This window comes from Oncorhynchus nerka, linkage group LG15 (assembly GCF_034236695.1).
Source record: "Oncorhynchus nerka isolate Pitt River linkage group LG15, Oner_Uvic_2.0, whole genome shotgun sequence".
Taxonomy (NCBI): Eukaryota; Metazoa; Chordata; class Actinopteri; order Salmoniformes; family Salmonidae; genus Oncorhynchus; species Oncorhynchus nerka.
In genome coordinates this window covers 21,659,967-21,677,466 of record NC_088410.1, presented here as the reverse complement: position 1 = coordinate 21,677,466, position 17,500 = coordinate 21,659,967, and the positions used below count along the sequence as shown (strand labels likewise).

General features: G+C 44.4%; 1 protein-coding gene across 1 annotated transcript in view; it reads right to left on the bottom strand.

Moving 5' to 3' along the window:
- The window catches only part of LOC135559803 (voltage-dependent T-type calcium channel subunit alpha-1I-like), a 171,064-nt gene that overhangs the window by 82,140 nt on the left and 71,424 nt on the right, over nt 1–17,500 (bottom strand). Inside the window, exons 4-5 of the mRNA XM_065000682.1 lie at nt 15,784–15,881; nt 301–460 (exon numbers count right to left, since the gene is read on the bottom strand). Of these exons, the coding sequence (XP_064856754.1) occupies nt 301–460; nt 15,784–15,881 (258 nt within the window). The remainder of the gene's footprint in view (nt 1–300; nt 461–15,783; nt 15,882–17,500) is intronic.

The following is a 17,500-nucleotide window of genomic DNA, read 5'->3' as shown; positions in this document are numbered from 1 at the left end:
CACACATAAACACACACAGTCAACACACGGTCACGCACACGGAAAGACACACACATAAACACACACAGTCAACACACGGTCACGCACACAGAAAGACACACACAGTCAACACACGGTCACGCACACAGAAAGACACACACACAGTCAACACACGGTCATGCACACAGAAAGACACACACACAGTCAACACACGGTCACGCACACAGAAAGACACACACACACATAAACACACACAGAAAGACACACACACAAATAAACATACACAGAAAGACACACACACATACACAGGCTGTTACTCACAGGGTGAAGTTTTCCTTGGGGTAGCAGCGGTTCCTCAGTAGCCCCGCCCACAGCTGCACTCCGATGACGCCGAAGATGAAGAAGACGAAGAAACAGAGTAGCAGGACATTCCCAAGCATGGGGAGAGTGTCCAGGAGGAGATTCACCAGGATACGCATACCTGACCACACACACACACACACACACACACACACACACACACACACACAGATCAGACCAGTACAGAGTTGGTTGTAGAGTTTTACTGCTATTATCACTGGAGCTTCCTAAGGACCTAGATGAGAAAGGGGGATAAAGACAATATTTTAATTTGGACAATACAAAATACAGCATGTGTAGTTATTCCTAAATGTAGAACACTTCCTCCCTCTCCTCCCCCCTCCCTCCCCTCCTCCTCCCTCCCCCTCCCCCCCTCCCCCTCCCTCCCTCCCCTCCCTCCTCCCTCCCTCCCTCCATTCCCCCTCCCTCCCTCTCCTCACCCCTCCCTCCATTCCTCCCCCTCCCTCCCTCCCTCCCTCCCCTCCTCCTCCCCCTCCCTCCCTCTCCTCACCCCTCCCTCCATTCCTCCCTCCTCCCTCCCTCTCCTCCCCCTCCCTCCCTCTCCTCACCCCTCCCTCCATTCCTCCCTCCTCCCTCCCTCTCCTCCCCCCATTCCTCCCTCCTCCCTCTCCCCTCCCTCCATTCCTCCTCCCTCCCTCTCCTCACCCCTCCCTCCATTCCTCCCTCCTCCCTCCCTCTCCTCACCCCTCCCTCCATTCCTCCCTCCTCCCTCCCCCTCCCTCCATTCCTCCTCCCTCCCTCTCCTCACCCCTCCCTCCATTCCTCCCTCCTCCCTCCCTCTCCTCCCCCTCCCTCCCTCTCCCTCCTCCCCCTCCCTCCATTCCTCCCTCCTCCCTCCTCCTCCCTCCTCCCCCTCCCCTCATTCCTCCCCCTCCCTCCATTCCTCCCTCCTCCCCCTCCTCCTCCCCCATTCCTCCCCCTCCCTCCCTCCTCCCTCCTCCCCTCCTTCCTCACCCCTCCCTCCTCCCTCCCTCCTCCCTCCCCCCTCCCCCTCCCTCTCCTCACCCCTCCCTCCATTCCTCCCTCCTCCCTCCCTCTCCTCCCCCCATTCCTCCCTCCTCCCTCCCCCTCCCTCCATTCCTCCTCCCTCCCTCTCCTCACCCCTCCCTCCATTCCTCCCTCCTCCCTCCCTCTCCTCCCCCTCCCTCTCCTCACCCCTCCCTCCATTCCTCCCTCCTCCCTCTCTCTCCTCCCCCTCCCTCCATTCCTCCCTCCTCCCTCCCCCTCCCTCCATTCCTCCTCCCTCCCTCTCCTCTCCTCACCCCTCCCTCCATTCCTCCCTCCTCCCACCTTACAATAAGCTTCAACTTACCATTCAGCTCACTAAACAATTCACTTCATAAAGTGGAACCCTCACAGTCCATTCAGCTCACTAAACAATGCACTTCATAAAGTGGAACCCTAACCCTCACAGTCTATTCAGCTCACTAAACAATTCACTTCACTAAAGTGGAACCCTAACCCTCACAGTCCATTCAGCTCACTAAACAATTCACTATTCAATTCACTTCACTAAAGTGGAACCCTAACCCTCACAGTCTATTCAACTCACTAAACAATTCACTTCACTAAAGTGGAACCCTAACCCTCACAGTCCATTCAGCTCACTAAACAATTCACTATTCAATTCACTTCACTAAAGTGGAACCCTAACCCTCACAGTCTATTCAACTCACTAAACAATTAACTTCACTAAAGTGGAACCCTAACCCTCACAGTCCATTCAACTCACTAAACAATTCACTATTCAATTCACTTCACTAAAGTGGAACCCTAACCCTCACAGTCTATTCAACTCACTAAACAATTAACTTCACTAAAGTGGAACCCTAACCCTCACAGTCTATTCAACTCACTAAACAATTTACTTCACTAAAGTGGAACCCTAACCCTCACAGTCTATTCAACTCACTAAACAATTAACTTCACTAAAGTGGAACCCTAACCCTCACAGTCATACAAACATAAAATGTTTCTGCGTTGGTATTTCTTCTCTGAATATACAGAAATGGCTTCGATGGCTTCAATCATAGGCAAACATATCAACCCACTACAAAGACCTTGGCTCCCATAGGATCCTATTTAATCCAAAACAACAGCTGTTTTGTCAATACCATTTCTATGAATAGAATAAGTAATGACTTATTCTGGTATTCCTGGGAATTAAAGCATGTTTGAAGTCATATATTTAATATTACTTCGTAAATATTAGACATTATGATGTTTGAGCCACAATCAAATCGTGCCGTGGGAGAAAAACATAGACTAGACATTAAGAGTATATTAAGAATATATTCCGACACATAAAATACCTATCCCCATAACCCAGTTAGTTACCAGTTGTTTGACTGGGCCAATAGTCTCATTGACAGTGATAAACGTGTCAGTAGTCCTGCCTCCATAGAGCTGCAGCCGTGCCACAGTCGCATCACACAGTCATTAAGTTAGCATTAGCCACGGTGCAACTACATGACTGGGAGGTATCCATGTCGGCTCTAAATATTGAGTGTGTCTGTTAACCGCTCAATGGCCGCAGGCCACATATTAGTGCCCTGAGGGCAACGGCAACACTGGAGTTTATAGTTCGACAGTAGCAGTTCATTACAACTGGATGCATTGTCATTGAATTGAGTGGGAGAGACGCATGAAGGAGGGATGGAGAGGGATGAATGAAGGAGGGATAGAGAGGGATGAATGAAGGAGGGATAGATGGAGAGGGATGAATGAAGGAGGGATGGAGAGAGACGAATGAAGGAGGGATGGAGAGGGATGAATGAAGGAGGGATGGAGAGGGATGAATGAAGGAGGGATGGAGAGGGATGAATGAAGGAGGGATGGAGAGGGATGAATGAAGGAGGGATAGAGAGGGATGAATGAAGGAGGGATAGATGGAGAGGGATGAATGAAGGAGGGAGGGATGGAGAGGGATGAATGAAGGAGGGATAGATGGAGAGGGATGAATGAAGGAGGGATAGATGGAGAGGGATGAATGAAGGAGGGATAGATGGATAGGGATGAATGAAGGAGGGATGGAGAGGGATGAATGAAGGAGGGATGGAGAGGGATGAATGAAGGAGGGAGGGATTAATGAAGGAGGGATGGAGAGGGAAGAACGAAGGAGGGAGGGATGAATGAAGGAGGGAGGGATGAATGAAGGAGGGATGGAGAGGGAGGGGGGCAGCGTCTGTTAAGTGCCAAGTTCAAACTTAAATAAAAACAAAAGCGATGGCGATATTTCACACCTCTTTTCTCTCTCTCCTCTCTTTCTTCTGCAGCATCTCATCTTCTCCTTCGTTCCCCTCGCTCATCCCTCACTTATTGTCTCTATTCATCCGACTCCCTCTTTCCCCACTCTCATTCCTCCACTCCGCTCGATCCATCATCGAAATAGCTAGTCATCCAGGTCCCTCTGCTTCTCGCCTCAGTCCATCCCTCACTTCTCTACTTTCCATCTCTATACTCCTCTCCTCTCCTCTCTCCTCTCCTCTCCTCTCCTCTCCTCTCCTCTCCTCTCCTCTCCTCTCCTCTCCTCTCCTCTCTCCTCTCACCTCCTCTCCTCTCCTCTCCTCTCCTCTCCTCTCCTCTCCTCTCCCTCTCCCTCCTCTCCTCCTCTCCTCTCCTCTCCTCTCCTCTCCTTTCTTCTCCTCTCCTCTCTAAACCTGTTCACCACCACCACTCTCTCCTCTCTAAACCTGTTCACCACCACCACTCTCTCCTCTCTAAACCTGTTCACCACCACCACTCTCTCCTCTCTAAACCTGTTCACCACCACCACCACTCTCTCCTCTCTAAACCTGTTCACCACCACCACTCTCTCCTCTCTAAACCTGTTCACCACCACCACCACTCTCTCCTCTCTAAACCTGTTCACCACCACCACTCTCTCCCTCTCTAAACCTGTTCACCACCACCACTCTCTCTCTCCTCTCTAAACCTGTTCTCCACCACCACTCTCCCTCTCCCTCTCTAAACCTGTTCACCACCACCACCACTCTCCCTCTCTAAACCTGTTAACCACCACCACTCTCTCCTCTCTAAACCTGTTCACCACCACCACCACTCTCCCCTCTCTAAACCTGTTAACCACCACCACTCTCTCCTCTCTAAACCTGTTCACCACCACCACCACTCTCCCCTCTCTAAACCTGTTAACCACCACCACTCTCTCCTCTCTAAACCTGTTAACCACCACCACTCTCTCCTCTCTAAACCTGTTCACCACCACCACTCTCTCCTCTCTAAACCTGTTCACCACCACCACTCTCTCCCCTCTAAACCTGTTCACCACCACCACTCTCTCCTCTCTAAACCTGTTCACCACCACCACTCTCTCCTCTCTAAACCTGTTCACCACCACCACTCTCTCCTCTCTAAACCTGTTCACCACCACCACCACTCTCTCCTCTCTAAACCTGTTCACCACCACCACTCTCTCCTCTCTAAACCTGTTCACCACCACCACTCTCTCCTCTCTAAACCTGTTCACCACCACCACCACTCTCTCCTCTCTAAACCTGTTCACCACCACCACCACTCTCCCCTCTCTAAACCTGTTAACCACCACCACTCTCTCCTCTCTAAACCTGTTCACCACCACCACTCTCCCCTCTCTAAACCTGTTCACCACCACCACCACTCTCCCCTCTCTAAACCTGTTAACCACCACCACTCTCTCCTCTCTAAACCTGTTCACCACCACCACCACTCTCCCCTCTCTAAACCTGTTAACCACCACCACTCTCTCCTCTCTAAACCTGTTCACCACCACCACCACTCTCCCCTCTCTAAACCTGTTAACCACCACCACTCTCTCCTCTCTAAACCTGTTAACCACCACCACTCTCTCCTCTCTAAACCTGTTCACCACCACCACTCTCTCCTCTCTAAACCTGTTCACCACCACCACTCTCTCCTCTCTAAACCTGTTCACCACCACCACTCTCTCCCCTCTAAACCTGTTCACCACCAATCTCTCCCCTCAAAACCTGTTCACACTATGTATAGAGTACATCTCTCTACCCACTTTGCCTCCTCCCCTCTCTCCCTCATTCTCTCCCTCTATCTTTTTCTCTCACCTTGACCCCTATTTCTCTCCCTCACACACACACCTTCCTTCCCTCTCCCTCTCTTCCCCACCTGCTCTCTCTCTCTATCGCTCTCACACAGAAATCCCTTCCCACTCCATACCTCTCTGCCCTTCCCTCTCTCTCTCCATCTCTGTTCTTCTCCTCCTCTCTCCCCCTCTCCTCTTCTCCTGTGCAGAGTGGTTTGTTCCAGGGAAGGAAGGAAGGAAGGAAGGAAGGAAGGAAGGAAGGAAGGAAGGAAGGAAGGAAGGAAGGAAGGAAGGAAGGAAGGAAGGAAGGAAGGAAGGAAGGAAGGAAGGAAGGAAGGAAGGAAGGAAGGAAGGAAAAGGAGTAACTACTATATTTCATTCTGAGAGAGATGGATCTGACTCAGTGGAGAATTGAAAGGGGGTGGGAGAAAGAAGAGAAAGAGAGAGAGAGAGAGAGAGAGGAGAGAGAGAGAGAGAGAGAGAGAGAGAGAGAGAGAGAGAGAGAGAGATATATTAGAAAATGGGGTGGCTGTTCCTACTCAATGCTCTGATCACCAGGAACATCTGGAAGGGGAGAGGACATAGGAACATTCTAACTAGGGAATAATCCAATAGAGGACTATAATCTGTACAGTAGTTAGAAAGACTACTGATTAATCCCTTACTATCTCTCCCTCTATTGTACAACTCATGCCCTTTCCTCCTCTCTTCTTCTGGTCTGTCTCTTCTATTCTCTCTCCCTCACTCCCGTCTCTCATCACACTTTCCCACAGAGGACACACACCAAACACACATCTAGTACCCATGAAGACACACACCAAACACACACCTAGTACCCATGAAGACACACACCAAACACACACCTAGTACCCATGAAGACACACACCAAACACACACCTAGTACCCATGAAGACACACACCAAACACACACCTAGTACCCATGAAGACACACACCAAACACACACCTAGTACCCATGAAGACACACACCAAACACACACCTAGTACCCATGAAGACACACACCAAACACACACCTAGTACCCATGAAGACACACACCAAACACACACCTAGTACCCATGAAGACACACACCAAACACACACCTTGAAACCGTGAAGACACACACCAAACACACACCTTGAAACCGTGAAGACACACACCAAACACACACCTTGAAACCGTGAAGACACACACCAAACACACACCTTGAAACCGTGAAGACACACACCAAACACACACCTTGAAACCGTGAAGACACACACCAAACACACACCTTGAAACCGTGAAGACACACACCAAACACACACCTTGAAACCGTGAAGACACACACCAAACACACACCTTGAAACCGTGAAGACACACACCAAACACACACCTTGAAACCGTGAAGACACACACCAAACACACACCTTGAAACCGTGAAGACACACACCAAACACACACCTAGTACCCATGAAGACACACACACACACACACCTTGAAACCGTGAAGACACACACCAAACACACACCTAGTACCCATGAAGACACACACCAAACACACACCTTGAAACCGTGAAGACACACACCAAACACACACCTTGAAACCGTGAAGACACACACCAAACACACACCTAGTACCCATGAAGACACACACCTTGAAACCGTGAAGACACACACACACACAAGAGAAATGAGCTGCACGTTGTCACCTGTATAGTGAGCTATAAGCTCCAGCCATTATGGATGTAGCTGTATTATGAATAGGAAAGGTTTGGTTGTAGCATCACACTTGAGAATGAAGCAAAGCAACATTAACTCAAGTATCATCGCATCCAACTGAGAGGCCACTCAATGGTTCTCACAATGAATAGCTGTGTGTGTGTGTGTGGAGGGGGGGGTGTATCTGTCATTGGAAGAGGAAAATAAATTGTGTGATTGTGTGATTGCCTGGCACAATTTGGACTCAACAACTAAATTGTTTACTATCTCTGATCTCATCAAAATCTGTGAAAACAATCAGCGCCCTTGTCTTTTGGACCGTTCGCTTTCCGTAGAACAACTCAGGAAATAATAAGGTACTTATGATGCTGATTGGGTGTTGAAGTGGTTTGTGATGAGCTCTGGAACACACAGAGAGAGAAGAGCACCTAGCAACAGAGACAGACAGACTCTCTCTCAAAATCAAATAGCTTTATTGACATGAGAAAGATTGCGTAAATATTGACAAAGCATTATGAACACCTGATGTTTCCATGACAGACTGACCAGGTGAATCCAAGTGAAAGCTGTGATCCCTTATTGATGTCATTTGTTAAAACAATTGAGACATGGATTGTGTATGTGTGCCTTTCAGAGGGTGAATGGGTGGGACAAAAGGTTGAAGAGCCTTTGAAAGAGGTAACAGGTTTGTGTCAAGAACTGCAACACTGCATCAGTGGATGATAATAGAAGAATGTGATAAATAATGAGGACAATAAAAGGCTAAACATGGATGAATGAACATGCTTCTATTAATACTACTAGAATGAATGCTACCATTACTATTATTTACACTACTACCATTACCACCATTATTATTTACACTACTACCATTACCACCATTATTATTTACACTACTACCATTACCACCATTATTATTTACACTACTACCATTACCACCATTATTATTTACACTACTACCATTACCAACACTATTATTTACACTACTACCATTACCACCATTATTATTTACACTACTACCATTACCACCATTATTATTTACACTACTACCATTACCACCATTATTATTTACACTACTACCATTACCACCATTATTATTTACACTACTACCATTACCACCATTATTATTTACACTACTACCATTACCACCATTATTATTTACACTACTACCATTACCACCATTATTATTTACACTACTACCATTACCAACACTATTATTTACACTACTACCATTACCACCATTATTATTTACACTACTACCATTACCACCATTATTATTTACACTACTACCATTACCACCATTATTATTTACACTACTACAATTACCAACACTATTATTTACACTACTACCATTACCACCATTATTATTTACACTACTACCATTACCACCATTATTATTTACACTACTACCATTACCACCATTATTATTTACACTACTACCATTACCAACACTATTATTTACACTACTACCATTACCACCATTATTATTTACACTACTACCATTACCACCATTATTATTTACACTACTACCATTACCACCACTAGTATTTACACTACTACCATTACCACCACTATTATTTACACTACTACCATAACCACTACTATCCCTACTACTACCATTACCACCATTATTATTTACACTACCACCATTACCACCATTATTATTTACACTACTACCATTACCACCACTATTATTTACACTACTACCATTACCACTACTATTATTTACACTATTAACATTTCCGCTACTATTATTTACACTACTACCATTACCATCATTATTATTTACACTACTACCATTACCACTACTAACATTACCACTACTATCCCTACTACTACCATTACCACTACTACCCCTACTACTATCATTACCACTACTATCCCTACTACTAACATTACCACTACTACCCCCTACTACTATCATTACCACTACTATCCCTACTACTAACATTACCACTACTATCCCTACTACTACCATTATCACTACTATCCCTACTACTACCATTACCACTACTATCCCTACTACTACCATTACCACTACTACCCCTACTACTATCATTACCACTACTATCCCTACTACTACCATTATCACTACTATCCCTACTACTACCATTACCACTACTATCCCTACTACTACCATTATCACTACTATCCCTACTACTAGCATTACCACTACTATCCCTACTACTACCATTACCACTACTATCCCTACTACTACCATTACCACTACTATCCCTACTACTACCATTATCACTACTATCCCTATTACTTCCATTACCACTACTATCCCTATTACTTCCATTACCACTACTATCCATACTACTACCATTATCACTACTATCCCTACTACTAGCATTACCACTACTATCCCTACTACTACCATTATCACTACTATCCCTATTACTTCCATTACCACTACTATCCTTGGTAAATGTATTATTTTTAGCATAGAGAGCAGCAGTCGACTTGAAAGCCATGGAGAGTGCCCTGTATAAGGTTACACAGTAGCATGGACTTTCTCTGCTGAAGTGCCAGTGTGGCAGCTGTCCGTGGTGCTGATGTTCTGTGGCCTATTGAGAAGAGCTCTCGATGGTGAGGGAACATAAAACACTTAACCCACTAAACAAAAATATTAACGCAGCATGTTAAGTGTTTGTACCATGTTTCATGAGCTGAAATAAAAGATCCCAGAAATGATTTATTATTGTTATTATTATTTCCTTTTTTTCTGTTTACATCCTTGTTAGTGAGCATTTCTTCTTTGCCAAGATAATCCATCCACCTGACAGGTGTGGCATATCAACAATCATGATCATTACACAGGGGCACCTTGTGCTGGGGACAATAAAAGGCAACTCTTAAATGTGCAGTTTTGTCACACAATAATGCCACAGATGTCTCAAGTTTTAAGGGAGTGGGCAATTGGCATGCTGACTGAGGGAATGTCCACCAGAGCTGTTGCCAGAGAATTGAATATAGACAATTATTTTGTTTGCATCCTTGTTAGTGAGCATTTCTCCTTTCTATACCATAAGCCGCCTCCAAAGTGGTTTTAGAGAATTTGGCAGGATGTCCACCCGTCCCTCACAACTGCAGACCACGTGTATATTGCGTTGTGTTGATTAGCAGTTTTCTGATGTCAGCATTGTGAACAGAGTGCCCCATGGTGGTGGTGGGGTTATAGTATGGGCAGCCATAAGCTACGGACAACTAACACAATTGCATTTTATGTATGGCAATTTGAATGCACAAAGATATATTGTTGTGCCATTCATCTGCCACCATTACCTCATGTTTCAGCATGATAACGCACGGCCCCATGTCACAAGGATCTGTACACAATTCCTAGAAGCTGAAAATGTCCCAGTTCTTCCATGGCCTGCATAGTCACCAGACATGTCACCCATTCAGCATGTTTGGGATGCTCTGGATTGAAGTGTACGACAGCGTGTTCCAGTTCCCTCCAATATCCAACAACTTCGCACAGCCATTGAAGAGGAGTGGGACAATATTCCACAGGCCACAATCAACAGCCTGATCAACTATATGAGAAGGAAATATGTCGCGCTGCATGTGGCAAATAGTGGTCACACCAGATACTGACTGGTTTTCTGAGCAACCTACAGATGCATATCTGTATTCCCAGTCATGTGAAATCCATAGATTATGGGCTAAGGAATGTATATAAATGTATAAAAATTGACTGATTTCCTTATTTGAACTGTAACTAGGACTGTTAAGGTGACCAAATTACATTTGATAGTTTAAGCACAGTAATTAGGCTTCTCCAAACTCTGATGCTGCTGCTCCAAACATGCTAACTGCCTGGTACTCAGCACTCTATTGTCCCTCTAATCATTCTAATGACACTTCAAGAGAGCCCATGAGCTCATGTTGCGCAACATTTCTAGAGGATATGCAATTGCGTAAGAAAACAGTTTTGATGGCCTCTATTAAAAAGAGGAGGGTATCATCAGTTTTCTATAGGCTAGGTCTACTATATTTATTTCTCAACTTTCCTAATATTAAGCACATTGCTTCGCTTTACAACAGGAGTATAGCCTACCTGGCTGGCATGAAAATGAACCATGGGAAATGCGTCCTCCATCTGCTATTTAAGTACATAGTCCTCCATTTGCTATTTAAGTACATAGTCCTCCATTGCTATTTAAGTACATAGTCCTCCATTTGCTATTTAAGCACATAGTCCTCCATTTGCTATTTAAGTACATAGTCCTCCATTCGCTATTTAAGTACATAGTCCTCCATTCGCTATTTAAGTACATAGTCCTCCATTTGCTATTTAAGTACATAGTCCTCCATTTGCTATTTAAGTACATAGTCCTCCATTTGCTATTTAAGTACATAGTCCTCCATTCGCTATTTAAGTACATAGTTCTCCATTCGCTATTTAAGTACATAGTCCTCCATTCGCTATTTAAATAAATAGATGACATTTTTTCCCATGCCCCTGTTCTGAGACAGGTGCATGATAATGGTCCATTCTAAATCAAAACATATATCACACATATATTATTTAGTATATGTAAAGACAACATTAAATTAAGAATAGTCTCATGGGTGACAATATTAGCCTATCACTTGTGAATGATGCCCAGGTTGAATGATGCCCAGGTTGAATGATGCCCAGGTTGAACGATGCCCAGGTTGAACGATGCCCAGGTTGAATGATGCCCAGGTTGAATGATGCCCAGTTTGAACAATGCCCAGGTTGAATGATGCCCAGGTTGAACGATGCCCAGGTTGAACGATGCCCAGGTTGAATAATGCCCAGGTTGAATGATGCCCAGGTTGAATGATGCCCAGGTTGAACGATGCCCAGGTTGAATGATGCCCAGGTTGAATGATGCCCAGGTTGAACGATGCCCAGGTTGAATGATGCCCAGGTTGAACGATGCCCAGGTTGAACGATGCCCAGGTTGAATGATGCCCAGGTTGAATGATGCCCAGGTTGAACGATGCCCAGGTTGAATGATGCCCAGGTTGAATGATGCCCAGGTTGAACGATGCCCAGGTTGAACGATGCCCAGGTTGAATGATGCCCAGGTTGAATGATGCCCAGGTTGTGCAAAGAAACAGCGCAACTTTTTAAAATCGTAGTCACACAACTCGCACAACTCAACTAAAGTGGCCAAATAACTTCTTAAAATGAAGCAAATGAATCCGCTTTCTAACCAGTGTGGGGCTTACATGGCAGACATTGGCAGCAAGTTTCTAGTTTGGGGAAGATCATTTTCACCATAAAAATGCACCGTTATAATAAAGCATTACATCCATAATCACATTTGCCGTCAATTCAAGAACAGTGTTTTCCCGCTAATTGATTCCATTTAGGAACATTCATGCTTATAGCCTACTGCTGTGAGTGTATTACTGGGCTTATAATGTGAAAAAATGGCCTAATAGTTTAACAAACATTTTAAGCTAAATGATCGACCTCATTGCTTTTAAACTGTTTGTTTTTAAATATGCGATTGGTTGTATTCATTTGGGATCTATCGCATCCCACAACTGTCCCAGAGTATGTTTGGAATATGTATTTATTGCACAGAAGGACAAGTTCATCGATAGAATAGGTCTACTTTTGTACTATGGGGGATAGTAGATTGACATAGGCTAGTGCTTCTGCTGTTCATTAGGTCTACTCATCTTGTTGGCTGAAGGAAAGTAGGCTGAATGTGGACAGTTCTAGCATCTTCAATATGTGCCTTGGAATTCAGTAAGAGGTATGTATATATACAGTGCCTTGCGAAAGTATTCCCCCTTGAACTTTGCAACCTTTTGCCACATTTCAGGCTTCAAACATAAAGATGTAAAACTGTATTTTTTGTGAAGAATCAACAAGTGGGACACAATCATGAAGTGGAACGACATTTATTGGATATTTCAAACTTTTTTAACAAATCAAAAACTGAAAAATTGGGCGTGCAAAATTATTCAGCCCCTTTACTTTCAGTGCAGCAAACTCTCTCCGGAAGTTCTTTGAGGATCTCTGAATGATCCAATGTTGACCTAAATGACTAATGATGATAAATACAATCCACCTGTGTGTAATCAAGTCTCCGTATAAATGCACCTGCTCTGTGATAGTCTCAGAGGTCCGTTAAAAGTGCAGAGAGCATCATGAAGAACAAGGAACACACCAGGCAGGTCCGAGATAAAAAGAAGTTTAAAGCCGGATTTGGATACAAAAAGATTTCCCAAGCTTTAAACATCCCAAGGAGCACTGTGCAAGCGATAATATTGAAATGGAAGGAGTATCAGACCACTGCAAATCTACCAAGACCTGGCCGTCCCTCTAAACATTCAGCTCATACAAGGAGAAGGCTGATCAGAGATGCAGCCAAGAGGCCCATGATCACTCTGGATGAACTGCAGAGATCTACAGCTGAGGTGGGAGACTCTGTCCATAGGACAACAATCAGTCGTATATTGCACAAATCTGGCCTTTATGGAAGAGTGGCAAGAAGAAAGCCATTTCTTAAAGATATCCATAAAAAGTGTCGTTTAACGTTTGCCACAAGCCACCTGGGAGACACACCAAACATGTGGAAGAAGGTGCTCTGGTCAGATGAAACCAAAATTGAACTTTTTGGCAACAATGCAAAACGTTATGTTTGGCGTAAAAGCAACACAGCTCATCACCCTGAACACAACATCCCCACTGTCAAACGTGGTGGTGGCAGCATCATGGTTTGGGCCTGTTTTCTTCAGCAGGGACAGGGAAGATGGTTCAAATTGATGGGAAGATGGATGGAGCCAAATACAGGACCATTCTGGAAGAAAACCTGATGGAGTCTGCAAAAGACCTGAGACTGGGACGGAGATTTGTCTTCCAACAAGACAATGATCCAAAACATAAAGCAAAATCTACAATGGAATGGTTCAAAATAAACATATCCAGGTGTTAGAATGGCCAAGTCAATGTCCAGACCTGAATCCAATCGAGAATCTGTGGAAAGAACTGAAAACTTCTGTTCACAAATGCTCCATCCAACCTCACTGAGCTCGAGCTGTTTTGCAAGGAGGAATGGGAAAAATTTCAGTCTCTCGATGTGCAAAACTGATAGAGACATACCCCATGCGACTTACAGCTGTAACTTTGCAAAAAAGTGGCGCTACAAAGTATTAACTTCAAGGGGGCTGAATAAAGACGCCCAATTTTTCAGTTTTTGAGTTGTTAAAATAGTTTGAAATATCCAATAAATGTCGTTCCACTTCATGATTGTGTCACACTTGTTGTTGATTCTTCACAAAAAAATACAGTTTTATATCTTTATGTTTGAAGCCTGAAATGTGGCAAAAGGTCGCAAAGTTCAAGGGGGCCGAATACTTTCGCAAGGCACTGTATAATGCGTGCAGTTGCTTCCCTGTCTTCATTCACTTGTAGCCTACTTCTTATCTGAAATGCCTGTGAGAAGGACCAGATCAAGTGAGGGGCATTGGCTATAACCTACTAGACGTGAGTGAGAGGTGCCTCGGAGCACGGCAGCCGGGAGAAGGGAATTATACTGTAATTAGCCTGTTATATTCAGCCCAAGGGCACAAAGGCCACTTTGGCCACAAAAGGCATGGATTTTTTTTGAGGGGCATTCTGGCCAAACAAGGGAGATGCTGCAGAGAAATGTGAGACCTGGTGAGAATATTATCAAGTGGTTGTCAAAATGTGTGTGTAGCTTGTGACTTTTTTCAAATCATGGTTAGAGATCCATAATGCAGCCTTAGAATGTATTACACATCAAAACATATAGCCCAATGTTGTATCACAACTAAAGTCGCATAAATATCTCAATTAAGGATATAGGAGGACCAGTTTATTCTTTAACTGGTGTAAACAACTCAATTAAGGATATAGGAGGACCAGTTTATTCTTTAACTAGTGTAAATAACTCAATTATGGATAGAGGAGGACCAGTTTATTCTTTAACTGGTGTAAATAACTCAATTAAGGATATAGGAGGACCAGTTTATTCTTTAACTGGTGTAAATAACTCAATTAAGGATATAGGAGGACCAGTTTATTCTTTAACTGCTCAATACAGAATAGCCACATGTTTGGAGAAAATATCCTTTGTGTTTCATTCAGCTTTGTTCAATTGTATTCTTCGTACTTTAAAATAATATAAAATAATGCCACGGAATTCTAACCAAATGTTGTCTGCTAAATGAACCAGTGTAGCCCACAGCCATATGGCACAGCCATAGTCAGGGCCTAACATAAAGACAACTCAGAGGATGCTATTCTGTTCTTCTGAAATTGACTACATTTTCTTCATATCATGTTTCTTTAGACCTGTCTAAAATAAATAAGGGATTTATTGTGACGGTGTATGCTATATTAAATGGGTTTATTAGACTATTTAAATGTAGATGTTCCAAAGGCCTGCATTAGTGGCTTGAAGGTGAGACTGGCAGTTATTTGCTTGACAATCACCAGCTGACAAAATGTCATGTCCACCACAGCCCTCACTGCAACTCAGTAAAACTCTAGAAATTGTTGCATGTTGCATTTATATTTCTGTTCAGTGTAATAGTAGTGGAGAATGTGCATGTAGCTGGTCTCAGACCTGTGCTGTCTTGCCATAGTGGAAGCAGATCTGGGACTCGATCAGGCAGGTATTGTGTAATGGTGGTATCTATGGAAGACTTACTTGGAACTCTGTTGATGGCTTTGAGGGGTCTGAGGACCCTGACTGTCCTGATGGCTGAGAGGTTGATGTTCTGGAGGTCCAAGGAGTATTCTACCATCCTGGAGAAACAGGAACACAATACTGTTACAAACTGTTGAAACTCACACTGTTGAACTGAACAAACCCTCTGTCCTTACTAGATATTGTCAACGTTGTTAGTGGTATTTTTCTAGTTCAACATGTTAAAAAAAAACAGAGTGAAACCCAGTAACAGCACAGATCACACATCAGAGGATCTATCTATGTTTATGCTCTTATATTCATTCATATTCTTATATATGAATAAATATTTTCTCATATTTATTTATTTTCTTACTTCTGTATCTGCTTCCTAAATGTATTTAAAAGGAGACACCCAAAGCGCTTACACAGTTGGGGGTTTGTATTGTAAAACTGGATGTGAATAAATGTTCACCCCTAATACACCCAGATAACCAGTCATCCACAGAGTTCAGAACACAACCCTCAGTCCACACGGCATCCATATCAGGAAGTCCCTCAGTTGTCAGACGAAACTCCCTTAGTTGACGGACAAAACTAGTCAGACAACTGAATGATTTCCTAATATGGATGCTGAACTAGTAAGTGTTGGAGAGGAGGTAATAGTCCCATCCGGCTCGAAGGACCATGAAACGCACACACACAGACATACTACAAGGTAATTGTTCAGATCCGGCTCGAAGGACCATGAAACGCACATACACAGACATACTACAAGGTAATTGTCCCGATCCGGCTTGAAGGACCATGAAAAGCATGCAGGCATGCATGTAGTCACGCACGCACGCTCGCACACACACACGGAATGTTGGGATCCAGACCTACTTCCAGTCCATCCCTGTACCAGAAGAGAGAGAGAGGGGACAGAGAGAGAGAGGGGAAAGAGAGATAAGGAAAGTAAGAGACAACACTAGAACACCCCCAGGCATCCATTACCTCATCATAATCATCTCAACTGCAGGAATGAAGAAAGATGAAGACTCAGTTTAATATGCAGGAATACAAACTCAAAACACTAGTGAATTTGCTGATACCTGGGCCAACAGAACAGAGAGAGTCTGCCAGACTCAAGGCAGGGGAGTCAGAGAGAACTCAACTATGCACTGGAGCATTGCGCTGAGCTAGACTGACAGACAGTCTTACTGCAGTGAGAGGAACACACTCTACAGGGAAAGAGGAAGAGATGAGAACTGGTGTGAGGATACATTAAGGGTGTAGCCCTTAGCTCCTAACCTTCAAACCAGTATTACTGCAGGCTAGCTCAACAGGGAGAGAGGGGAGATGAGGGCAGGTGTAGAGAGATTTAGCCAGGTCTAGAAGGAGTAGTGTTTCAGTACCAAATCAAACCATAGCTCCTTGCCTCTAGCCCCTAGCTCTTAACCACTAGCTCCTAGCCAATAAGCACTAGCCCCTAGCTCTTAACCACTAGCTCCTAGCCAATAAGCAGTAGCCCCTTGCTGTGAAGCCTGCTTCTCCTTGCCGGTCAGTTAGTGCAGACAGAGGCCCAGACTGCAGACTAACTCCAGAGGGGGAGTGGGAGGTGAGGACAAGCGTGTGGAGGTGTTTGGGGAGAAACAGACACAGTGATCCAGTCAACCGAGACAGTTCATTCAGGCTAACTCCAGTGGGGAAGAGGACCTTCCAAAAACAATACGTCACATTTACACTTTCACTCCTG